We start from the raw sequence: 26,294 nt of genomic DNA, 5'->3' as shown, positions 1-26,294 counted from the left end.
TTTTGTTAAATTAGTTATAGAATATGAAATTTTATGTATAATTAGTTGATTTTTAACATGAATATCATAATTATTTTGATTTTGTACTTTGTATTGAACTGTGTCATTAAGTTTGCATTAGATTTTCGTTGACCTATTATTGTAGATTTTTTCTATTTTTATCCTATGTTATGTATGAATTTTTTTAAAATTTTTGTTCACTATATTCCTCTCGTTAAGTATGGTATTTGACGGTATTCATTGACGGTAACGGTATTCTCAACTGTACAGTTTTTCTTTTCTTTTTCTGCTTTCCACATTATTCCTTTTCGGATACATGTGGTTACCTTTAAATTTTGAACTTTGGAACAGTAACGGTATTTTGATCCTTGCTCTGAATAATAGGATTTTAAAGCATTTTCAAGATTGTATTTTTTTAATCTTAACAATGGGAGAATAGTCAACAAATATGCCCACGATTATTTGTAGAATATAACTAAATGTAGCCAAAAAATATTCGAGAAAAAAAAGAAAAGAAAATAACATAACAAAAATTACTTGCAAACATCGTTGGTTTCATAATTCATTCAACTAGTGACAAAAATTGACTCAACTTTAATTCGATGTGCACTTATAAAAATTAGTTTTCAAGTTTCAATATGGTGAATAAACAAAAATATTGTAGCTATTTAACTTAAAATTACCAACGCTTTTACCCTGCGTTTCTAGAAGAAAGCACGTTGGGGGAAGAAAGAACAGAAAAAAAAGTGGAAAAAAAAAACATTAGAAGAGGTAAAAAAAAAAGAGAGAGAGTTGGACGTGATAGATGTACGAGGAAGCATCACTTCAACGCCAGTCTATAACTGTCTCTTTTGCATTCGATAAAAAAATATATATAACTGTCTCTTTTACCCAGTTGGTATTTTCTGAAAGGAAACCTAGCAAAGATAGTAATAACAAAATGATCATCATTTATATCACATACAAATAAAACAAAAGTAGAAAAAAAAATTAAATAAATAAATAATAACAATAATAATAATAATAATGATGGGCGGATTGGCAGACAACTCGTTGTTTTTATCATCACATAAGGTGTGATATTAAGGGATAATAAACAATGAGAAATGATAGAGACGAATTGAAAATACATGGTCCCTTGCTTTTTCGACTGTTTTTTTTGGTAGCCATCGATTAATTCCTTTCCTTTTCCTCTCTTTCTCTGAATATTAGAAGGTGTTATATTAAATGGGATAATAACACTAAGAAACGACAGAGAAGAACTGAAAATACATGGCCCCTTGCTTTTTGGCTTTATCCTTATGATACCAATTCATTAATTCCTTTCCTTTCCCGAACGCATAGACGAAAAATAAATGATAAAACATATTGTAAAAAATACTCTCTATCTTCTTGACTAACTCACTAGACGACCATCGTTGTAATCTACAAAATCAGAGAGAGAGAGAGAGCAAAAGATGTATGTGAAATGAGAGAGAAATACATGTTCAACCAGTTCAAGGGAAAATGCATTTAATAACTAGATTATTTATTTATTTATAAAAGTAACCGATTCAAAAGGGAAATAATAAAATTGATATTTTTGTTCAATTGATTATTTAATTAGAATTTTTGAATTGTGGCTACTTTGCAATTCTAACAGTTCATGGCTTAGATGTTCAACCCTTAACATTGACTATATATGATGAACCGAAAATTCCTCTAAAATTCCTTAGCATGGCATTTGTCAAACAATATAACTATTTATGTGTGTGCCAATTCTTCGCGTGAATAAAACATCAAACTCCAAAACCATATATGAAACTTTGAGATCTATTCCCAATTAACGAATAAGCAAGGGCGAAAGTCACATGAGACCGGACATATAACCCCCTTCAACTTTTTCAAAATCATATAGTACTACACATATTATTTTTATATTTTAGCCCAAAATTATGATTGTATTTTTCATTAATGCCTTCTTGATATTATTTTTTTAATTTATGCATTTTTCAAAATAAAATCCCTATTACAAACAATATCCTTAGTAAAAATAAAAAATAAAAAAGGTTATCCACACCTAATGATGTTATGCTCTAACCAAATTTGGCCTTAAGTGTGGTTTTCTCAATATAGTGATATATACTATCATTAAGCAACCTAATGACATACATATATTGTTTTAAATAAACAATAAGATTACATATATGCGCTTATATTATAACCCTCGTGACTCGCACATTCTACCAAACACTAGTATTTTTTTAATACAGAGTGTTCAGCTTTCTTTTCCAATTGGACGAACCAGTTGAAAACCATGGATGATGAGTGAGACGTATGTTATTAGTAATCCATTATAGATAAATATAGTTATATCATATTTTTGTCCGTAGGTGCCAATCATGTCACTCTCTACTGTCATTAAACAAATATTAACGTAAGTTTAGTGGGAAGAAGCAAAGATATTTTTAGTATTAGGAGAATCAAATCTCACAGTAGCAAAGTATCATAATTGCCACGTCACATGTTTTAATATTCACCTTTTGGTCCAAACTTCTGGGGCTTGGTAATTGAGTTTCAATTTTTTTTTCTTAACGCATGTCACCCAATTTGAATTTATACGTTTAATGAATTAATTTTTAGTTGCCGTTTAGAAAATAGGTTCTAAATTGATAATATTACCTAAGGCTAACAAATTTATATTAAAAAAAGAAGATATAAATCATGTGTCATTGATGAAAAACAAAAGTTCCCCATATTTATTAGGTGATATCGTGGACATTGGACCATATGAATATATTATCTACAACATTGTTTATATAGGATGTGGACCAAGTTAGAGAATTAATCTTTTAAACAAGAAATTAACGGAATATGAAATCATGATGGAGACATATTTGGAAACGTTCCTTCTCCTGTTTCATAATCACTGGGAAAAGTAATCTTTGATATTTTGTGATTCAATTTTTATTTTCTATTTTTGTAAATCAAGGGTGAGGGAATCTAATTTAATTGAGGAAGCCGTTAATCATTTATAGATTCCAATTAGGACATTCAGAACTTGGATATCTTTAATCGGATTGTATTAATCATTTATAGAACGTCAGTTTAATAAACCACTCTTTAGGCTGGAACGGACGATTCTAAATCAAATTTGTTTGTGTTTTTATTTTATAATCTTGTTATGAATTGTATTATTTTTTAAATTACTTGTGTGTTCTTGTTGGAATGTTGCCGGATTAATTAGTCAACTTCCGATGCCGCTTTAGGAGGGACTCATAGATTTTTTTGTTTATGCTGATTTTTATTGTGCCTTATCAGAAGTGGTTTTCAAATTTGTAGTTTTTGAAGGTATACATGATCTCTAACAGGAAGTTTTTGAAAAATATTCCCAAAAAAAAAAAAAAAAAAAAAAACAGACCACACAGACATTTTAAAAATAAACAGATTGGGGAAAAAAAATTAAAAAGGTTTTGGTTATCCTTTTTCTTTCTCTTGGGGCTCGAGAAGAACCAAACACCCAAATGTCCTTCTCCAAAATCATGACATTAACAAACGGACCAACATTCTCATGGTATGCTTCACTTTTTTCGAGATAATTTCACCGCCTCCTTTACTTTTTTCGCATCTTCTTTAGCATTCTTTTCCTAAAAGAAAAATATATAGCATTGTGGAAAAAAAAAACAAAGAAGTAAATAAATGCATAAATTAAGAAATTTGTCTGATACCGAGTTTTTATCCTACTTTAAAAAAATACCGACTATAAAAAATTCTACCACATTTTAATTGAAACTATCAAACCACTATTTTTTTGAATGAAGCTGTGTTGATAAATATTGAATGAAACTATATATTAAAAGGTAAAAAAGATAATTAAATATCAAGAAAAATAACTATACTATAAAAGAAGCTGTAAAAATTAGATTATTTCGAGAATTAAGTTTAAATATTAATATTTAGAGAAATAAGTTGAAAAGATTGGTATATGACATATTATGTAATTTTGGAGGCCTTTTAGGCAAACATGGGCCCATAAAGAAAACGACCCGAAATTATTAGCGAAACGCATAATCACCACATACAGCACTGTACTGAAACAAAATGGGTGTACTGATTTTGGAAGGATGTGTTTATGCATCTACAACGTGGTCCTTGTTCCGTTCCAATAGATAGTCCACGTGGCAAAGCCGGCAAAGGCTGGCCCGGCCACGTGGGAATATGTGGTCCAACGGGATCAACACCTTGTGTATGTCCACCACGTGTTCTTAAAGGATTGGTGACAGCCTGTAAATCCTACAGTTATGAGTTGTATACTTTCGTTCGCGCTTCTTTTTTACTATAGCATTGGTCCAAGACTATATGTGGTAGCTGATGAGAGAACGAATTGAACGGCACCGTTTATCAGTGCAAATACTAGTTTTGTTTTATTATTTGGATATTATATATATGCAATAGTTTTTTTTTTTTTTTTTTTTTTTTGCAACAAAGTGTGCATAAATATATTAAATGTTTTAGAATTTATTTTTTATTTACACTTTTATCAATAAAAAAAGTAAGTATTGACATAACAAAAAACATAATTCTCCAAAAAATTCAAATCACCAACTATTTTGAAAATGTTACACTTTTAAAGCAATATTTTTGTACTATTTGTTGTTGGTAATAATTTATCAGTTACTAGTAAGATACTAATATTCATCGTGTATTGAAAATATTTTAATGTTTTTAACAAAATTCTAAATATAGTATTTTGTAAATTAATTGATAAAAATATTACTTAGCTGTAAATTAAAATTATGCGTGTACGTACTATAAATATATTGTTAATCGTATACGTAGAATTAGTGTGTGATAAATTAAATAAAACCCATGCCAAAACCATCTTTTTCTTTATTCGTAAACGACCAAGAAAAGTCCTTTGATAATTAAATGAAATTTGTAGATACTCGTAAGGATTGAGACACCCACGGTCACTCACGTATATCCATCTGTACAAATTTTACTCATGGCCACCGGTAAATAGTATTTAAAAATACTTTTACCCTTCCAATTAACCGTGCAATATCTGTAGGTATGTAATATACTTGTTGGTATATGTTATAGACCCATCAAAAATATTCTTTGGCTTTATCACTATATATTTAATGTTACCAACTTCAAAAGGAACAACGTCAAACATTTATAGCAACATGATGAGTTTCTATAAACTATTACTATTGAGTATAGTATTCACATCGTTATTCACTACACACAAAAACTAAATTTTTGCGCGACATATATTTATGTCATGCAAAACAAATATATATACCACCAATCCATCACGCAAAGAACTTTCGTGACAAGTTTTTCTGTCACGGATAATATATATCACACAATCTTAGTTTTAGTATATCGCCAATCTTTTTGCAATAGAAAATATAGGCCGCTCATACATTGCGACAGATGTTCGTCACTCAATCGTTATAAATTTTGCGCGTGAAATTAAATATATAACCTGCAAAGTATCGATCGAGCACTAAAAAGTCTTATTTCAGCGTTGCGACATGGAAAATAGTATGTCGCGCAAAACTTTTTTTGTTGTAGTGTCTGTCAGTTTTGTTTATATATATGCATTTTCCTTTTAGACTCATTGGTAAGCAATTTACCCGATGGTAACAAGTTTACCCGCTAGTAATCCTTTTTCTAATTTGTTTGTTGATAAATATTCGTAAACCTATAAATTAGACATGCAAGATATAGTAACTTCATTTCAAACGTTGTATAGTAGTAGTAGTATTTGTAATATTACTAGGGTTTATGTAAAAATAAAAAATAAAATAAAATAAAAAAGCCGGTAGTAGTAGGGCTTGAGAATGCGCTAGGCAGCCTCGTTAGTTTGTTTGTTTATTAAGAACTATGACTCGATATACGCAAGATCTCTTTTCTTCTATGTATAAAGCTTTGTTTGGTCCGAGTGATGTTTGACTTGTTTTGCTCTCTCTCTCTCTCTCTCTCTCTCAAATATATCAATTGTCAACTTCAAATGATATCTCCCAATCACTGCAACTTATCTCCCGTTCTCATGTTTGAGTAACATAAAAACATAATAATCTAAAATTCACAAGAGTATGACAATCCAAGAATTCATAGACCGTCCATGTCGTGTGTTAAACAATATATCATATTATCTTGTTCGGCTTAAATCACCTACAACTACAAGTAACTTAATGTTGTGCTCACACGTGTGGAAAGTGGCACATTATTGTATTATATAGGGGGAGTGTTAAACAATCAGATAATAATTCTTATTTGTATATACGTATATATATATATAATTACTGTGTATATGGTATATACACTTTTGGAAACCTGAAAGAATGCATGATAGGAGCCCTAGCTAGCTACTACAATAATTAGTAGCTGAGACTCTGAAAGTAGCTTGAAGGTGAATTTAGTACAATCACTAGTCATTGGTGACAATTGTAACTAATAGAACCTTTTAGATTTCTTCGATAAAAAAAAAAAAAAAAAAAAAAAGAACCTTTTAGATTTCACATGTATCACTACAGTCTATGCACAAAAGCTGATGGATGCGCTAGTGTTTGACTGTTGTAGGCCTACTTATTATTACTGCTCTTTTAATGTGGGCCCATACACTTAAAAATTTAATGTCAAATTTACATTTTGCTTAAAGAGTCGGGCGGGACATTATATGAGCCAATTCATATTTCTTTCTTATCTGATTCTACAAAACATCTAGTTTTGTTTTGTTTGCCAAGACACATTTAATTTTCTAGTCTAGTGCAAGTTCTACAAGTGCGTTTAGGTGTTGAGATATATCAGAAAAAAGAAAGCTTTGGCTCATTATCTGGAAGAAGGTACCAATAACGCGTATTTCGAATAAACCTCAACAAAGTTCATATTATACGTTGTTCCAAAAAAAAAAATCACATAATGCATAGAGCCATTTACATCCCCACATTATGCAAAGAAACAGTGAGATTTATGAAAAAAAAAAAAAAATAGGAAAAAAAAAAACTGGCTAATGAATTTTAACCAATTTTGCACGCATCTTAGAAATGAAGCACATTTTGTTATATTTTGGAAAAAAATATATCGTACAATTTTTAACCTTGAATGACCTAAATTTACTGACACCTGTCTGAGAATGTCAACACAGGCGCACACACACACACACAACAATCTTTTTTAGTTTTTTTTTTAGATGAAATGTGAGCTGAGTAATTTGGTTGGGTTTGTTACATTCACAGTATTTACAAGATCCACAGTTTCAATTGAATGAACTTTCTATCCCACTAATGGCTCTAATCCAAATCCACCTTCTTATGCCTAACCTAATGACATCCATTTGCCACATTAGAAAACTAGTATAAAATGAACTTTCTGTTATGAATATTATCAAATGATCGTTTAACGCATTTTGTATTACAAACATAATTTTTGATGCACCAGAGAATTCTCAATTAGAAGGCAAACATACTAATCTAGATGTGGATTCAAGGTGAGAACTAACTATCTATCACTATCACAGCCATGTAGATTAGGCCGATTCAACGACTTCAGTTATAGCGTACAGAGAGATAAAGTATTATTAACTAAGCAAAGAACGTTTCTGTGCACTCTCTGATAGTCTTCCTTGCTTGAATTTAGCGACGTGGTCGTTAAACTCTTTGAATTCTTTCTCTAACCTTTCGATAAACTTACTTGTATGGTCAAGCGACTGCACATACTTGTACCTCTCCATTGCCTGCAATGTTTCCACAAAACCAAAAAATTTGACTAAATTTTCCACAAATGGTTCACCAGGAATTCACCCTAGTTTTCCATGGACAAATGGGCTAAAGCTAGCTAGCTATAAACCAATGTTATAAAAAAACAGAAATATTATGCAATCGAAAATTGTGGTAATGCAACGGATATCCGATATTTTGCTGAAAGATCGCCGAAAACCGAAAATTCCGGCGAGATTTTTTAATAGATTAGGAAGTTTCCATAAAAAATAGGCAAATTTTCAGAAATTCTACCAAAATATTAAATCGGCGTTATAAATATTTGCGGTATTTTCGTTAAACGGATGCTGAAAACGACTCGGGAGATGAATGAACACTCGAGAATAATTTGACCACGTTTACCTTAGCTTTGGTGATCGTATCCGGTGACATAACTTCGGGCTGGACGTAATTCTTTCCACGAAAGAACAATATGGTTCGGTCACTTTTGATGTCGATGACGATGCCTTTGCTGAGGCGAGCGAGCTCGTCGGCGTATTCATGGATTTGCCCCGGCTCACAAGGACGACAAACGACTTTCACCGTCTGATGGTTTTTCCAGTGAAGATGCATATTCAGGACAACCCCACCAAAGACACCTCGCCTTCCGAGCGGGACGTAATGCTTCTTCTTCTCGCCTGTGCGTTTCAGGAAATGCTTCTCTTCCATCGTCAGTATTTCCGGATCGTGTTTTTCCGCGGGACCTTTTGGGATGTCGAACTTTCTGAGCTTCTCGATCAGCCAAGTTTCCTTGCGTTTTGCCTGATGAACAAGGAAAAGCAAACGAAGAAAGACGAAAAATGTTACGAGCTGCTCTAAATCAATGGCAGACCACAGACAGATTTACGCGGATAACCCATATCGGGTTTAAAAAAAATTCACGGGTGTATGAGAGGATTTCGCTATGTCAAAATAGGTCGAAATTCGCGAGTACAAGAAAGCGGGAAAACGCACAAAGGAAAAAGTGATGAAACCAAAAGCAAAATGGAAAACTATAAAGGTCTGTACAAATTCAACATGAACCTTAGGAGGCAATATTGTAATCAGAAATCATCAGTTGGTTAGATCATATATATACATTGCTAATGATCTCACACACATAAGCATAAAGGAACTTAACAAGGCATATAAGGTCATGACTTGCGATATTTAACATAGGATCAGTGAGCCAAATAGACTGAGCCCAAAGTGGCTCGAATCATTTTTGATAGAGAGCAAGCCTCTTGAAAAGGCTTTAAATTATCTTAATTTGTTATCAATGAATTACAAACTAAAACGCAATGAGAAAATTCAAAGGCGTTATGAAATTAGAGATTGGATAGATAATATCATTTTTAAGAAAGAACATACTATCCAAACCTTTGCAATCTTATACTGAATCCGAACGGCTGGGTTTGGAGATCTCATCTTCCTTCTGGCCAGCAATCGAAAGAATTTCAATTCTTTGACTTTGGCCTTCTTCGACATTTTAACCCGTCTGCCTCTAATCCCACTATTCCTTCCTCCAAGAGAAAACCTGGCCACGTTGTTCTCCGTGTTGAGCTCCACCGATTCCGGTCCCAATTCCGTCGGATCCTCCTCGATTTCGCGGCGGCGATTATCTCGATACGGAAAGACGCGCTTTGAAACCCTATAGCTTTGCCTTTGCAAACACATGAAGGGTTTAAGAGGTTCCGAAACCTCGCTGCGGAGCCAGCCACACAAACACAGAGACTCTCTGCGTAGAATAAATGAATGAATTATTACAGAACTCGAAAACACGATCTCAAATTCACCGGCTTTGTGGAGAATTGGGAAACGAAGAGGGGAAAAAAAAGTACCTACGGAGGACATTTGATGAAGAGCGAGTTAAGGTTTTGATCAACAGAGGAGCCAACATCCGAAAGAGAGAGACGCCGCCGACAGGACTTTCTGCCGGGGGTTTTGCTGTTCGTACGCCGTCGCTGATTTACGGCGCGGCAATATCCGATGGGGACAAAGTTGGGTAGACTAGAGAGAGACCAGGTCGGAGCTGAGCTGAGACGGGGGGGGGTGGTTTAGAAAAGATGAAGAATTTGAAACTAAAGGCTTCTAATAATACTTTTTCACATTTAGACCCCCCTTTTATTTTTATTTTACTATTGATTCCCTTGTCTATGAGCCCTAAGTATTATTACTATTTTGAGGGCAAAAGATAAATCTCGATAAGCTTTCATATACAAATATTTTGTACATAAATAAATAAATTAAAAAAAAAAAAAAAAAACGTACACTTTCATATGTCGAAGTTGTTTCGATTTTACAAAATTATTCACTTCAAACTTCTAAGATAATATAACATTTTCTGTCCTTACATTACAAGAAATTATCTCTAATGCCGAATTTTGAATATTAATTCCAAGAATACCATCTTGACGAATTAGATACTTCATGTCATCCAAACTCTAGTCAGAGTCAGTCTGAGTTCATAAATAATTTTTAGGTCGAGTAATGTCCAAATTTTAATCAAAATAGATAATTTTCATATGTCGAGAATCATGCAATATATATGATATTCTTATCTTCGAAACTATAAATTTTACATAGGACGGCAAAGTTTAGAGTCCGATCATATCCGATTTATATACTTATAAATGGATATGTCCAACATTTTGATCCTCAATCTAAATCAAATCAGAGCGGTTAATATTTAATTTTTTTTAATAAAAAAATAGATCTAACGATCTGGTCTCAAACAGTCTAACGATCTAAATAGTACAATATAGTCTGCTGGGCCCGGCCCTTGCCCTTAGCGATTTAGGCCAATGCCTAAGACCCCAAAATTTTAAAAACTAATAAAGGCTAAAAAATTCCACATCTCATAATATCAAAACCCCATAATATAATCGAACATGTAAATATTGGCCACTTTTCTTATAAATATTATATTTTAAAAAGCTTAATTTTTAAATATTGCGTAAAGCCCCCAATTGTATTGGACCTGCCCTGATAGTCTGGTCTAACACAGTTTAAACCGAATCGGACTATTTTAACTAATTTGGTCTGTTACCGTTTTTTCTCTTATTTAGTCTCGGCCAATTTTATCTTTTAGATATTTAGACCAGTTAAATGTAATTTTTTACAGGTTTCAGATCAGTCCTAATTTTATCGTATTTTCTAAAATATAACTAGTCTATGTTGGTATATCAACCAGTAATATATAGTCATTACAAACTTACTTTAGTACACATCTTTAAATTGTATTGTATTAAATAACCTTTTGTTTACTGAAATATCCATTGGGAAACAACATTCTTATAGATATCATTATTTAAAATTCTTCCAAAAATAGTCAGCAACATCTTCGTCGACAATCGATGTTCCGGTAAAATCAAACCAACAATATAGGTATTTGGCCATTCAATCCTTTATGAGAACTCAATGACAATTTGAAAATCTGATACCTTGGAAATTACACAAGTTTAAAAATATATATATATATATATATATATATATATATATATATAAACATCTAATATATTAGTCCAAAATTGAGTATATTGGCTATACATTACAAATCAAAAACCACATCAAGACGACTCTTCCAAGAAAAAGAAAAAAAAAAAAACTAAAAGAAAAGTTAACATTAACCAACCCTAAAGTGTTCATGAACCCAGAAAAAGGAAATACAGCAACAAACCCACTCATTCTCTCTTCCCATTCATTCATTCATTCCCATAATTTACAGAGACTAAAAATCAACAAAGACAAGACTACTATTATTATTACTATTATCCCACAAATCACTTTGGTTATATTATTATCATCATAATCAATTACGACTCATCTGGCTGCAACGGGTTCCACTGCGTTGCGGTCGTGTTGTCCCCGTAGGGCCTCACGAAGGTCCTCCTCCACCAGACCTCGAACGCCCTCTGGAGGTTCGGGCAGCTGTCCCCCGCCCGGAGGAAGCTTCCGAGCCAAGAAAGCAGGATCTTCTGCTGGTCCTCGAGGGGGAGGGTCAGGATGGTCCGCCCGATGCCCTCCTCAACGACTTTGCGATCGAACGGCCGAGATCCGTTCTGGAGCCAGGCGTAGTCGTCTATCAACGGCTGGAGCCACGTGAGGAGGAGAGCCTGGCGGGTCTCCTTGGAGGGGAGCAATTCCCCGCGCCCGATCCCCACGAAGAGCCTCGCTGTGACCGCGCTGACGTGGTAGCGGGCCGCCACCGGGATCCCGCCGTGCAGCTCCGCCAGCTCAGCTTGGCCCGCCCACATGGCGGCGAATTCGTCCGCCGCCCGCCTCTCCGCCAGGATCTCCAGCAGCCACGACAGGTTGTCCGACTCGAAGCTTATCCGCTTCGCCGGCTCCGGCATCGTTCGTACCGAGTGCCCGACTATCAAGAGGGGCGAGAAAATCGTGAATTCGAGTTCATACGCTTTTGGTCTGTCGGTCAATTTTCTAAATTGCTATCTTTCATCAATTTTCAAATGGAACTTATTGATTTTACTTGAACAACTTAGCCGTTTGAAACATAATGGTTTTGCGAAATACCCGAGGTTTCGCAATTGTTACAGAACTAGCCAAACTCAAGCTTAAAGAAGCTTACCGTATAACAACACACTCGGTGACCTGTTTTCACCGGAGAATGTAAAACCTAAAGAATAATTTGTTATTAAAAAAAAAATATAATAGTTTTAAATTTTAAAAGTCAACACATTGAACTAAATTTTAAAAATAAATGTTATCTAGGGATCAAAATCACCTATTCAAAATATTCAAGGGCCATTTTAAACATAAGCGTTTACGTTTTAGCCAACGTTTTGTAAATTTCTCGTAAATAGCTAAAAAAATTTGTAAATGTTTCGTAGATAGCCATATTTACTATAAATTTACTCAGCGTTTTTTGTTATTTTGATAGCGTAAATAGATTTACGCGGCTATTTACAAAAAATAAACGAAACGTTAGCTATTTCAAAATTTCTAACGTTTCAAATGGTTAGATAGCGCCACCGGACCCTTAAAAGACATTTTAAACATAAACGTTTGCGTTTTAGCCAACGTTTTTGTAAATTTCTCGTAAATAGCCAAAAAAATTTGTAAATGTTTCGTAGATATAGTCATATTTACTATAAATTTACTCAGCGTTCTTCGTTATTTTGATAGCGTAAATAGATTTACGCGGCTATTTACAAAAAATAAACAACGAAACGTTAGCTATTTCAAAATTTCTAACGTTTCAAATGGCTAGATAGCGCCACTGGACCCAGTGACGGATCCAGGATTTCAATCAAGGGGGGGCAAATTTGAGAAATATTTTTTAGGAGGGGCATTATTGAAAAAAAACTTACAAATTTGGGTAAAAAACATAATTATTAGTAAAATTTATGGGTAAAATTATAAAAAATATAAAAATTTGGGGTTAAAAAAATAATTTTCAAAAATTGAGGGGGGGCATTGGCCCACCCTGGCCCCCACCTAAATCCGTCACTGACTGGACCCTTAAAAAGATTTAAAAAAAAATAGGCAAGATTTGTCTAAAATGAGTGAAATAGCCAAAATACACAGACACCGGGTTTCAATAAGTTTGAATCCATTCAGTTTGAAAAGGGTATTTACCTCCATCCTTGGATTCGGGGGGGCGGTGGGCGGCTTGCTTGAAGAGGGAGAGCAAAGAGTGGAGGCAGCGGCGGGAGGAGGCGTAGACGGTGTGTTCGTGGGCGGTGTGGGTCTCCTCTCTCAGCAGCCTCAGCACGACCGACTTCATCTCCCGCCGGCTCCTCTCGTCGCTGCTTCCCAGCACGAGCCCCATTATCTGCCCCAACGTCTCCGTGCTTTCCCCGGAGGCCTCGCACGCCACCCGCTTCAGCACGCCCGTTCCCTCTCCTCCTCGCAGCCTCGTCACCGACGATATCACCTTCTCTTCTTCCTCTTCCCCGACCCACGGCACCGCTTCCAAGTACTCCAGGCACGCCTCCATGCACGACCTGAACCCCAGCACCTCCGCCACCTGAAAAAATCCGGTCCCCGTTTCGAGTTTCGGGTTCGTTATCGATCGATCACTTGCATCGGTTTTTTTTTTCAAACACGTTTTACCTTCAAAATGCGGAGGACCCGGGAGACGCTCTGCTTCACCAACCGCTGCTTCATCTCTTTACAATACATGAGGCCCACGGTCTCGACGTAGATCTCGACGTCTTCGCAGTCGCCGATCTCGAGAAACGAGTCTCCGCCCGAGATCCTGTCGGCAAAGTAAGGGCTGTGCTCGCTCAGCACGTCCCTGTGGACGCTCAGCTTCACGCAGAAGCCTTGCTTCCCAAGCAAGACCACCCTCGTGTCGCTGCTCCCCGGCTCGCCGAACTCGATCGCCACCTTCCTCGGCGGCTTCGGGGCCCGCTCCGGCGGCGGCGTGTCCGTGCTCTCTCCCACCGCCGGCCTCGGAGGGTTGAACGGAGGTCTCTTCTCGCTCATCGGGTTTGGGTTCGGGTTCGGGTTCGGCTTTTTCTTGTGGGGCGGCGGAGAAGTGGGCTTGTTGTTGGGCTTGTTGAGTGGGTTTTGGGGTTTGAGAGTCTTTTGGAACACCACCGGCGAAGGGCAACACCAGAAACCCTCTGGAGTCACTGCAATTGGGACATTTCTAATCTTGGTCTGTCCTTGCTCTACTACCCTTGTAACCCTAATTTCAGCCATATTTACTACTTAATACAACTACTTTATTTCTAGAGATTCTAAACCATTATAGTCCTGTGTTAAAGACCCTTTCTTTCTCTCTCTCTCTCTCTCTGTTGGGAAGGTTATGCAAGCTTACATGAAAGCACGAGTCTTTATTTCTAAATATGATACTAAAAATATAAAGTTGGAGTTTTTGAGATTGATGATCCTCAAAAACCCAAAAAATTCGGAAAGTGAATTTATCTGAGCCAAAGGTTTGAATTTCACCTGGCTTAGGAATACCAGGCTATGTAACAATCAGCTCTGAATTGGGAAAGTGAAGCAGAATAGGGAGAAAAAAACAAAGATGAGAATGTGGGATTTTTAAAGAGACTATTGTTTTACATACAAAGACTCAAACTTTGGCAAGAAGACACATAAAACGAAAAAGCATGCCAAAATCACTTTAGACAACAGTTACAAGCAGTCTCTACACCACAAAAAAAAAGAAAAAAAAAAAAGGAAAGACAATTGGTAAAGAAAATGGAAAGAAAAACCTCGCCGACGTGTGAGAAACTTTGAGTCTCCAAAAACCCTTTGCTCTCTTATCTCGTGATTTTGAAGGCTTTACCAAAGAGTGTGTCCCAAAAATGATTTGAGTGAGAGCTATGGTGTCAAGCATCAAGGGAACCAGTTATTCAGAGGAATAATTAGCCATAGTGTACAGTGGTTTTTTTTTTTTTTTTGGCCAAGGTACAAAAGGGAAAGAAAACCCACAAAGCTCTCTCCCCCAGAAAAGAAAATAAAAAATGGGCGTACAAACAAATACAAATAATAGACTATTAAAGAGATTGATAGCTCATGAGTTGTTGTTTCTTCTACTTTACCAGCAATACTTCCGTTTTCCTTTTTCTTTTTTTCAGGGTACTCAATCTGCACGCTTTACTACTTGCGCTCGTCATCATTATCATCATCTTAATTCTCTGATTTTGGGGTTTGAAAATGCTTGGACTTTGTGTGTGTTTTTCTTCTTTCGAAGAAGTTAGACCAATTAAATTAACATTATTTTGAAAAATAGGTCCTCAATTTAAAATTATAAACTTAAATATTTATTTTATTTTTTATGCGTGGATAATTATATTTTTCATATATGTTATTTTCTTTTTCTTTTTATTTCAATGGATTGGAAAATCATCGAAAAAATTAATAATTAAAAAAATCATTCATGGAATGTGATTGTTTAAGATGAATTCCGATGTTTTTTTTATGTCTTTTTCTAATTTACAAAATACATAAAAAAAATTAGTCGAAAACGTAAAAAATATGTTTAAAAAGCTAAAAAAAAACGAAAGTCATGTCTTTGATGGCTTTCAAGAAACTATCGATTATAAGAAGCAATGTCATAGATTTTATCAGAGGACGATATGATAAGAGTACGACAAGCTTTGTCTTGAGTTTGAATCACAAGAGTAGAAAATAATGAAAGAAAAAATAATTGAGAATTAACTAGCGTAGATGATATTGTTTTTACACAATAAGAAAGTAATTAACTTCGATGACTGTTACAAATAGTGTTAAATATATGTGACTAAACGTAAACATGTGAAAAAGTGGCGGAGTCGAAGTGTTTGGTTTTCATTCCAAAAACTGTTTTTCACTTTTTGAGTTGAAAAAATTGAAAACAAAAAGTGAAAATATGTTTGTTTTAATTTTTCGGAAAAAAATTTCAAAAAATTTTGAAGTTGTTTTGTAAAAAAGTAAAGAAAACTGAAAACAAATAAAAAGTGTTTTTGGAAATTTTTTTCTTCTCTTCTCTTCTCCTTCTCCTCATCTTCTCTTTTCATTCTTTCAAAAACAAAAATGAAAACTATATCAAACACTTTTTTCAGTTTTTTCACTTTCTCAAAAACAAAAATGAAAACTGTACCAAACAGCTTTTTGAAAACAACTGCAAAATAATTTTTCAGTACAACTACAAAAATTAGAAAATAGAAAACAAAAACTTTTTGAGTTAACTACCAAACACATGTTTTCGGTTTTAATTATTATATTCTCTTATGGTTCCATGAATAATTTTGGCATATATTAGTTTTTTTTTTTAACATATGCTCTAGTTTTCATTCCGACTTTGCTAGAAATTCTAGTCATTTTCATAACGGAACATTATATTCGAGAGATGGACCGGAATTCCGGTCCCATCAAAATATGCTTTGGTTTAAGTAACTATTACGTTATATAATCAATTTCTCTTTAAAAATATCTAATTTTAAAATCTTATTGGCATTTTTCTTAAGAATTGTTTAAAACAATTTATTGTTTCTTTGGGCGGCTTGTGTATAATTTTTGCCCTTTTTTAATATTGATATATATAAAGATATTTAATATAGATATTCTAGTAGCTGTTTTTAATTTCTCACCGTTGCTTTTCGGGGACCGTTGCTGGATTTCCTAGGCCATTTATTAAATTAAGTAAACGTACACAACCATCGCTATTATAGCATGTGGACACTATTAATATGGCTCTATGTGTATTGATTAAATGACCAAACTACCCTCTTCAAATTTTTATTTATTTTAAAAAAAGCACACTAACAAACCACGCAGAAATGATTAGCATTGCCTACCAATAAAAAGTTACCGAACAAAATTAAGCTTCTATGAGACTCTATTGTGTGGGGCTAATTCGAGTGTAATTTATCTCTTAAAAACATTATTGAAAACAATTTTATGTACTGAAATGAGATTTGGTCAGGCAAATAAAGAAGGGCATTCAAGTAAATTCAGAGAGCGACTGGGAGAGTAACTCCTGGCTACGGAGTACGTTAGTAGTTTTGGAGATTTAAGATGAATTTAATGGTAATGGACAAAAGCCATGGTACATTTTTGTTTTTTTGTTTCAGATGTTCTGAGTTGAATTTTACAACATTGTTTTGGTTCAAAAAACTTACCACAATTTTTCTTCTATTACTACGAGATTATTCTGTCGACCATTGTTCAAATAACCATTTTTTTATACATTTACACCTCTAGATTTATTTTAATTTTTTTAACAGAATCTTTTTTTTAAATTATATAGCACCACATTTCGTGAAACTTTACAAAAAAAATTAATGATTGAAGAATTCATTTAGATTAACATAGCATCATCTAAGTTATATATTTGATATTAAAAAAACATAATCCCTACAAGTCAATTTCAAGATCATTCCAATAAAATATTTGTTTTCTTTCGAAGAGGAAGAGAGTTGCTTCAAGCCTTCACTACACACCAATTTTGCACTTCCCTTTTTCCTTTTTTCATTTAATTAGTTTTCTTTTCATTTCTTTGTGGGCGAGTTTTTGGTTTTTTAAGAATTCATCAATCCAAAAATTTAACATTCCAATACATTACAGAGCCATTTAACTATTCGAGAGCTGACCGAGGGTGGCTAATCGAACTAATTAACCGACTTTACTTAGCAAAATAATATTATAGATATTTACTTATTTTCAATATTTATCTTGTTTCCCAACCAAGATAAATTTTCAATATTTTGTACTGATTTGTATGATTAACCGAGTTATCATTTCATAAAATTTGAAGAAACAAAATAATAGGTGAAATATTTTCATTCCTATATCATAAAACACATAATTAATTACATGTGACATGTAAATACAAATTAAAATATATAACTTTTTAGTTTCAACATGAAAGACTTATTTACATTTTATAGGGTTTAGTCGTTTAACTATCGCCTCTCTCACGAGAAGTCACATCATATAAATGATTAGTGATAAACAATTCTCCAACACTACAGTAACTATTAAAAAAAAAAAAAAAAAAAAAAACCCTACTAATTAGGCTTTCCTCTCTCATTTCTTTTTCTCATGTCCTTTTATTTCCTCAATCTTTTCTCTTTTCATCTTTCTCTCATGTTCTCTAAAATATTTCCTCTCTTCTTATCTATTGTTAGGCCGTCTTTTCCTTATGGTAAAAACGACGCCTCAATTGCAAAAACGACGTTACAATATAAAAGGGCAATTTAGTCAAATGCTAAAAATACGCATGACTAAAAAACCAAGCACCAAGAGCAAGCGCCAAGCGCCAAGAGCAAGCGCCAAGTGCCAAGCGACAAGCACCAAGCGCAAGCGACAAACACCAAGAGCAAGCGCCAAGCGCCAAGCGCCAAGCGACAAGCACCAAGCGCAAGCGACAAGCATCAAGAGCAAGCGCCAAGCGCCAAGCGCCAAGCGACAAGCACCAAGCGCAAGCGACAAGCACCAAGAGCAAGCGCCAAGCGCCAAGCGACAAGCGCCAAGCGACAAGCGCCAAGCGCAAGCGACAAGCGCCAAGCGACAAGCGACGAGCGACAAGCGCCAAGCACCGATTTTTTTCCTATAAATAGTTCATTCATTCTCAACTCAAAACTCAATTCACTCTCAAGTCATTCTCTCGACTCAAAATCCTCTCTCGACTCTCAAGTCATTCTCTCGACTCAAAATCCTCTCTCGACTCTCAAGTCATTCTCTCAGCCAAATACTCTCCCAACTTCAAAATTATCCCGGATCATAAACAAAGACCGAGAGCCACCTCTCGACGGGAGGAAGAAAAACAAAAATCCAAGAATCCACTCACATAGCAAACACACTCGCCCTGAACTACGTCATGACCTGATCCCGCAAAGCGGGTACGTAGGCAGCTCACGAAGAGCACGGTCACACCCCCCATTCACCCTACTCGCTCCTCAAAAAACACAAATCCTCTTGAGAGCCGAGGAACCGACTCGACGAAAAAGAAAAAGAGAAACGTTGAAGATCTGATTACCCAACAAAGACAGCAAATAGAAGACGAAGAATCCAACAAGAACAACAAAGAAGGCAACGAGAAGATATTCTCTAATCCGAAGGACTCTCAGGAGGACAGCAAGTCGTCACGATCCTTTTTAAGAACCGAAGAAACGTGACTCCGGCAACACAAGATCGAGACACGTCGCAAGCTCGCACCCCGACACGTGTCCCGCAAATGTTATCCGAGAAATCGCATTAACATTTTGGCGCTAGAAGGAGGGGGTCTCGAGAACAACCACGACATTCCCGCCAGCAATTCTTTTCTCATCCGAAGGAAAGCTCACATCCACCTGAGAATCCTAACTCAAGAGGCGACGCAAGGAATCTCCGCAAGATGACCAACCGTCCCGCCGCTTCTGGAAGCAACGCCCCTCAACGTGCAGAAAGCGTAGCGCTTCATACGCGAGCCCGGACTCAAGCTAGACATAGCCAAGTCCAAGAAACATCGCCACCAAGTGTCGTCCCAGCAGTAAGCACCATGCCATCGTTGCACCCAAATCCCACCGGCCTGGTGAATCCCGCTCCACCTAACTCCGTCTTTATTGAACGAGACGATCGCATGGAGCGCCTCGAGAACACTGTTTTCCTGCTGGCAAGCGAGTTCGCAAGGGAGCGAGAAGAGAGGGCCATGACATTACACTCCCAAGCAATAGAGAGACGCCCGGGGAATGCCCGCTTGGGAGGTCAAAGACATGAGACAGAACAAGCACTTAACGAGGAACCTGCCAATGAAGGTGACGAAGCTCCCGACCCAAGCATCCGAGACATCAATCATCACCACCAAGCAGAGTGGGCAGAGCAGCCCCAGCGCTCGCGAGAAAACCAAAATGAGGCACCAATACAACAACTCCCTCAAACCGCACGCTCTACGGCAGGAGCAAGGACTGAACCATCACGACGGTCTGCCTTCGAGCGACTAGGACAAGAAGAGGAAGTGGCTGACAGCAGGGACGCAAGACATATTCCGCCACCTAGACGTACCGGGTTGCCAGGACGCCTCGAACCCAATATGGACCTAAGAGGCCATCTCAACGCCCGGTGGGAGATGCTAAGATGCCAAGCCGCCCCTGAGCCGCAAGAAGCCGTCCTTCCACCAACCACAGCACCACATGTGCCGCATGTCACTCTAATCAACCAAGCGTCGAACGAAAGAGGACGCCCTACCCGATTTGCGTCCGCCGTCCCTCAGGGGAGAAACGACGAAGTAACCAACATGTTCAATGTGTTAAGGGAGGAAATACGAGAAATACAAGCGGCACAAACCAGGACCCCGATCGTGAGAAGCATGATCGAAGGAGTAGCCTCGCCGTTCGCTGCGAACGTCCTCGCCGAAGATACCGTAGGAAATTTCCGGCCGCCAACCATGGCACTCTACGATGGGAGCACCGACCCACTCTATCACATCCACCAATACCGAATAAACATGAAGATGGCAGGGCAAACACCCTCGACAATGTGCCAAGCATTCTGCCTCACACTCACCGGAACCGCGTTCGAATGGTTCCAAAGGCTAAAACGGGGATCAATTCAATCTTTCAATGACCTTCAAGAAAAATTTCTCACGCGTTTCGCCGCGTCACGCGTCCGAAGGAAAGAAAAGTCGTATCTCCTAACAATCAAGCAAGGACACCACGAGACCCTTCAGCGCTACCTGAACAGATTCATCGAAGAGTCAAACAAGGTAGATGAGTACGATGACAGCGATGCTATTTTTGCCTTCATCGATGGACTCAAAACCAGCAACTTTCTGATATCATTGGTGAGGCAACGACCAACAACCATGTCAGAACTCATCACTCGCGCTACCCAGGATATCTCCGTCGATGAATACCTCGACAGTCGAAAAGCCAACAACATGGGAAGCCGTCAGAGAGAAGATGAACAATTCGACAACGACTTACGAAGAAAAAAGAACCGGGCCACGACAGTCACAGTCTCGGACCTCCGTCCCCTGCCAAGTCCACGACCCCTGCTTGCCGAGAAGTTCCAAAGAAACGCAGACTTTACTCCGCTCAAAACTACGCCAGATAGGATCCTTTCATTGCACAGGAACATGTTCACCAACCCACAACCCATGTATACAGATCCATCCATGCGAGATAAAAGGAAGTATTGTGAATTCCACAAAGATCACGGCCATCTCACCGCTGACTGCATTCAACTCAGGAAACAGATCGAGGACCTCATCCAAAATGGAGAATTAAAAGATTTCGTCCTATTGATGGTCGCCAATCCAGACGCCGCTGAAAGAAGACGGGCCGCTCAAACCAACAAGCAACAAGACCGCGGAAAGAGACCCGCCACCGACGACCACAACCGCGGCACTCAAAGAAATGCGGTTAACGCCCCGCTCAACATCGTGACAACCATCTTTGGTGGACCAGAGACGGGGGACACCGCCCGCGAGCGAAAGAACTACGCACGAGCAGCGACCGGGGAAGCCCACTCCCACCACATCAACCTTATAGAAAATAAATGTTCGACCACTCCACACGAAACAATTCGCTTCACGGAGGAGGAAGCTCTCCGAGTAATGCACCCGCATAACGATGCGATCGTCGTTAAAGCACAGGTGGCCAACAACATGGTAAAGAGAATCCTCATTGACAATGGAAGCTCCGCCGATATCCTGTTCAAAACAGCCCTCGAGCGGATGGACCTCGGCGAAATCTACTCAACCCCGGTCAAGACCCCGCTCTTCGGATTCGCTGGAGAACGCGTCTACACAGAAGGATCCATCAGTCTCCCAGTTACCTTCGGAACGGAGGGGGAAGCTCAAACCACACGATTAGTCAACTTCTTGATCGTAGATCGTCCATCTGCCCACAACATCATTATAGGCCGGCCGACACTCAACAAACTTCGTGCCGTCACCTCCACATACCACCTCCTCATGAAGTTCCCGACGCCATCGGGGATTGGAGTGATGAAAGGAAATCAGGCGGACTCAAGAATGTGCTACGTTCAGGGGTCCCGCAGCGAAAAGGTCGACACCACTGAGAAAGGAGACGAAAGGATAGGGGCTGTATACCAGATCGAAAACGATCTTCCAAGCCAGAGTAGCAAAGCCCAAATGTTTGAAGACTTGGACCCGAGGGAAGAAACCGACACAAAGAAGGTGGAAGCATCAAGCGACTTTTCCTACGTGATACTCGACGACGAAAAGCCCGAACAAGTTGTCAAGATCGGAGCGCACCTAGCGGCCGAGGTAAAAGATCAACTTGGAGCATTCCTTAGATTACACAAGGACGTCTTCGCATGGACACACACGGACATGCCCGGAATCGACCCACAGATCATTGCCCACCGCCTTAACGTGCTCCCTGGAGAAGCAGGAAAAATCCAGAAAAGAAGGTCTTTCAACCCTGAAAGATACCTCGCGATCAATGAGGAAGTGAAAAAGCTAATCACTGCCAATTTCATCCGTGAATCGAAATTTCCCCAATGGATCTCAAACGTGGTCATGGTAAAGAAACCCAGCGGAAAGTGGCGAATCTGCATTGACTACACCGACCTCAACAAGGCATGCCCGAAGGATTGCTTCCCGCTACCTAGGATCGATCAATTAGTTGATTCCACCGCTGGTCACGAACTCATGAGTTTTATGGATGCATACTCCGGATACAACCAGATAAAAATGCACGAGCCCGACGAACTCAAGACCACATTCACCACGGATCGGGGGCTTTTTTGCTACCGAGTAATGCCATTCGGGCTAAAAAATGCAGGAGCCACATATCAACGTTTGGTGAATCAAATGTTTGCAAAACAAATCGGGAGAACAATGGAGGTCTACGTCGATGACATGCTCATCAAAAGTCTCAAGGCACATGACCACGTCAAAGATCTACGAGAAACCTTCACACTCCTTCGAAAATATAAGATGAAGCTAAATCCAAACAAATGTGCATTTGGAGTGGAGTCAGGAAAATTCCTAGGGTTCATTGTCAACCAGCGAGGAATAGAGGCCAACCCTGAGAAGATCCAGGCTCTGCTAGACATGAGATCCCCCACAAAAGCGAAGGAAGTTCAAAGCCTCACCGGACGGATAGCGGCGTTGAGCCGATTTGTCTCTAAAGCGACAGACCGTTGTCAACCATTTTTCCAAGCCATAAAAGGAGGGAAGAATTTCGCATGGAGCGACGAGTGCGAAACCGCTTTTCAAGAATTGAAAGTTTACTTTGCAACACCACCACTCCTGGCAAAACCCAAAAAAGGTGAGACTCTCTACATATACCTTTCCGTGTCAACAAGAGCCGTAAGCGCGGTCCTCGTTCGAGAAGAAGAAAGAACTCAATGGCCTGTATACTACATAAGCAAGGCCCTTCTGGACGCAGAGACTCGATATCCGGAAATAGAAAAGTTGGCTCTTGCTTTAGCGGTGGCAGCAAGGAAACTTCGACCATACTTCCAGGCACACCAGATCATGGTAAGAACCAAGTACCCGATCAAGAAAGCCCTACAAAAGGGAACATCAACAAGAATGGCCATCTGGTCTCAAGAATTGAGTGAATACGGAATAGAGTACCAACCAAGAATTGCGATCAAGGGACAGGCAATCGCCGACTTCATAGCCGAGTTTGCATATAACGTGGACCTTGACCAAGACGGAAAGATCGATGAAGAACCAAAAGCGTCAAAGAAAAGGAAGGCTATCCCCGACGGGCCTGTCTGGAGCCTCCATGTGGACGGGGCTTCCAACATCCGCGGATCCGGAGCCGGAATCGTATTCATGAATCCAGATGGAGAGAAAATGAAGTATGCCATCCATTTCCAATTCAAAGCTTCAAACAATGAGGCCGAATACGAAGCACTCCTAGCAGGACTCGACATGGCCAGAAAGCTCGGCGTGGAAAACCTCAAAATCCATTGCGACTCGCTACTCATCGTCAATCAGGTCAAAGGAGAGTACCAGGCAAAAGAGGAGAGCATGATCGCGTACCTCGAAGAGACTAAACTCCGACTCGAAGCAATCTCATGGTATGAAATTGTGCAAGTCCCCCGCGACTCAAACACTGAAGCAGACGCTCTAGCCCGAATGGCCTCCGGGGCTGATGATGAAAACTTAGGGAAAGTACCCGTCGAAACCATGAAGCACCCGTCAATAAAAAAGGAAGAAGTGAACACAATAGAAGATTACCCGAAGCCAAATTGGATGACGCCGATCATAGATTATCTTTGCAAAGATACCCTCCCCAGCAACCAGGCAGAAGCCAGGAAGGTGAAATATCAAGCGCAAAGATATGTTCTACGAGGAACCACGCTATACAAAAGAGGATTTTCGCAGCCACTCCTCCGATGCTTGGATGAGGCCGAGGCCAATTACGTCCTGAGAGAAATCCACGAAGGAATCTGCGGGAACCATTCTGCAGGGCACTCTTTGACACTTAAGACCCTAAAGCAAGGCTACTTCTGGCCCACTCTCAAGAAAGATGCATTCGAACTAGCAAAAAAATGCGACAAATGTCAAAGGTTCTCGCATATCCCAAGACAGCCCCCAGTGCCGTTGTGCCCCATCCTTGTTGCTCGCCCGTTCGCAAAATGAGGGGTAGATATAATCGGAAAACTGCCAATGGCGTCAGGTCAGCGAGTCTACGCGATCGTGGCAATAGATTATTTCACAAAGTGGGTGGAAGCAGAACCCCTAGCGAAGATCACTGAAGCCAACACTACTAGTTTTATGTGGCGATCAATCATTTGTCGCCACGGTATTCCCGCCTCCATAATCACCGACAATGGCTGCCAATTTGACAATAAAAAAGTCAGGGAGATATGCAAACAGTTGAAGATCAAAAAGACCTTTTCATCACCTCGTCACCCACAGGCAAATGGCCAAGTCGAAGCCGTAAATAAAACAATCAAGGAAACATTGAAAAAGAAGCTAGAAGAGAAGAAAGGTGCGTGGGCCGACGAGCTCCCCCTTGTCCTCTGGGCATATCGAACGACGACCCGAACTGCGACAGGTGAAACCCCTTTCTCCCTCAGCTATGGAGTTGAAGCTGTTATTCCCGTCGAGATTGGGACTCCATCTTTCCGAATGGAAACTTTTGACGAGGAAAATAACAACGAGGCACTCCGAATGGAGTTGGACGTAATTGAAGAGAGGAGGGTTGCAGCATTCACTCGCATGGCCGCCCAGAAGAGAGTCGTCGAGAAACACTACAACTCGAAAGTCAAAACTCGTCGCTTCGCTGAAGGAAGCCTCATCTTACGGAAGGTATTCCAGAACACACAAGTACACGGAGCAGGAGTACTTGGGCCAAACTGGGAAGGACCCTACCGAGTCCGGCAAGTAATACGCGACGGGACATATCGCCTTGAAGAGATGGACGGAACAGAAATCAAGCATCCATGGAATGCGGAGCACCTCCGCCAATATTTTCAATAGGTCGCAGCACCAAATTACCTACCTTCTTCAAACCGGCAAGTGTCACCGCCAGTGTATTTAATTTATTTCGCTATATTTTCTTTCCAAAAGCGGCCACATAGCCAAAAAAAAAAAAAAAAAAGAGCTCGCGGAGTCGAGACCTCTCACAAAAAAAAAACAAAAAAGAGAGCTCGCGGAGTCGAGACCTCTCACAAAAAAAGGGGAGCTCGCGGAGTCGAGACCTCTCACAAAAATATGGAGAGCTCGCGGAGTCGAGACCTCTAAAAAAACAAAAAACAAAAAGAGAGCTCGCGGAGTCGAGACCTCTCACAAAAAAAAAAAAAAAAAAAAAAAGAGCTCGCGGAGTCGAGACCTCTCACAAAAAAAAAAAAAAAAAAAAAAAAAAAAAAAGAGAGCTCGCGGAATCGAGACCTCTCACAAAAAAAAAAGGGAGCTCGCGGAGCCGAGACCTCTCACAAAAAATATGGAGAGCTCGCGGAGTCGAGACCTCTCACAAAAAAAAAAACAAAAAAGAGAGCTCGCGGAGTCGAGACCTCTCACAAAAAAAAAGGGGGAGCTCGCGGAGTCGAGACCTCTCACAAAAAAAAAAAAAAAGAGCTCGCGGAGTCGAGACCAAAAAAAAAAAAAAAAAAAAAAGACTACAAGACTACAAAGTTTCCCGCACGACAAGTCGCACGCGAAACTGGGGGGTTAATGTTAGGCCGTCTTTTCCTTATGGT

General features: G+C 38.8%; 3 protein-coding genes across 3 annotated transcripts; 1 reads left to right on the top strand and 2 right to left on the bottom strand.

Moving 5' to 3' along the window:
- Positions 1 to 7,351: 7,351 nt before the first annotated feature.
- LOC149399464 (RNA-binding CRS1 / YhbY (CRM) domain protein) lies at positions 7,352 to 9,758 on the bottom strand. Its single transcript, XM_089611093.1, has 4 exons — positions 9,569 to 9,758; positions 9,108 to 9,465; positions 8,112 to 8,510; positions 7,352 to 7,726 (listed from the first exon to the last, which is right to left on the bottom strand). The coding sequence occupies exons 1-4, from the start codon at positions 9,625 to 9,627 to the stop codon at positions 7,571 to 7,573; spliced, it is 972 nt and encodes a 323-aa protein (XP_089467219.1). The 5' UTR covers positions 9,628 to 9,758; the 3' UTR covers positions 7,352 to 7,570.
- A 1,572-nt stretch (positions 9,759 to 11,330) lies between these two features.
- On the bottom strand, positions 11,331 to 15,326 carry LOC149399463 (BTB/POZ domain protein). Its single transcript, XM_089612108.1, has 3 exons — positions 13,803 to 15,326; positions 13,326 to 13,716; positions 11,331 to 12,102 (listed from the first exon to the last, which is right to left on the bottom strand). The coding sequence occupies exons 1-3, from the start codon at positions 14,394 to 14,396 to the stop codon at positions 11,543 to 11,545; spliced, it is 1,545 nt and encodes a 514-aa protein (XP_089468234.1). The 5' UTR covers positions 14,397 to 15,326; the 3' UTR covers positions 11,331 to 11,542.
- A 4,195-nt stretch (positions 15,327 to 19,521) lies between these two features.
- On the top strand, positions 19,522 to 24,732 carry LOC149399462 (uncharacterized). Its single transcript, XM_089613471.1, has one exon. The coding sequence runs from the start codon at positions 19,522 to 19,524 to the stop codon at positions 24,730 to 24,732; it is 5,211 nt and encodes a 1,736-aa protein (XP_089469597.1).
- The last annotated feature ends 1,562 nt before the right edge of the window (positions 24,733 to 26,294 follow it).

This window comes from Urtica dioica, chromosome 4 (genome assembly GCF_054948205.1).
Source record: "Urtica dioica subsp. dioica isolate 48M chromosome 4, U.dioica_male_clone48M_v1_H2, whole genome shotgun sequence".
Lineage (NCBI taxonomy): Eukaryota > Viridiplantae > Streptophyta > Magnoliopsida > Rosales > Urticaceae > Urtica > Urtica dioica.
Note: the sequence above shows the minus strand (reverse complement) of the source record. Positions and strands in the feature narration are given on the sequence as shown.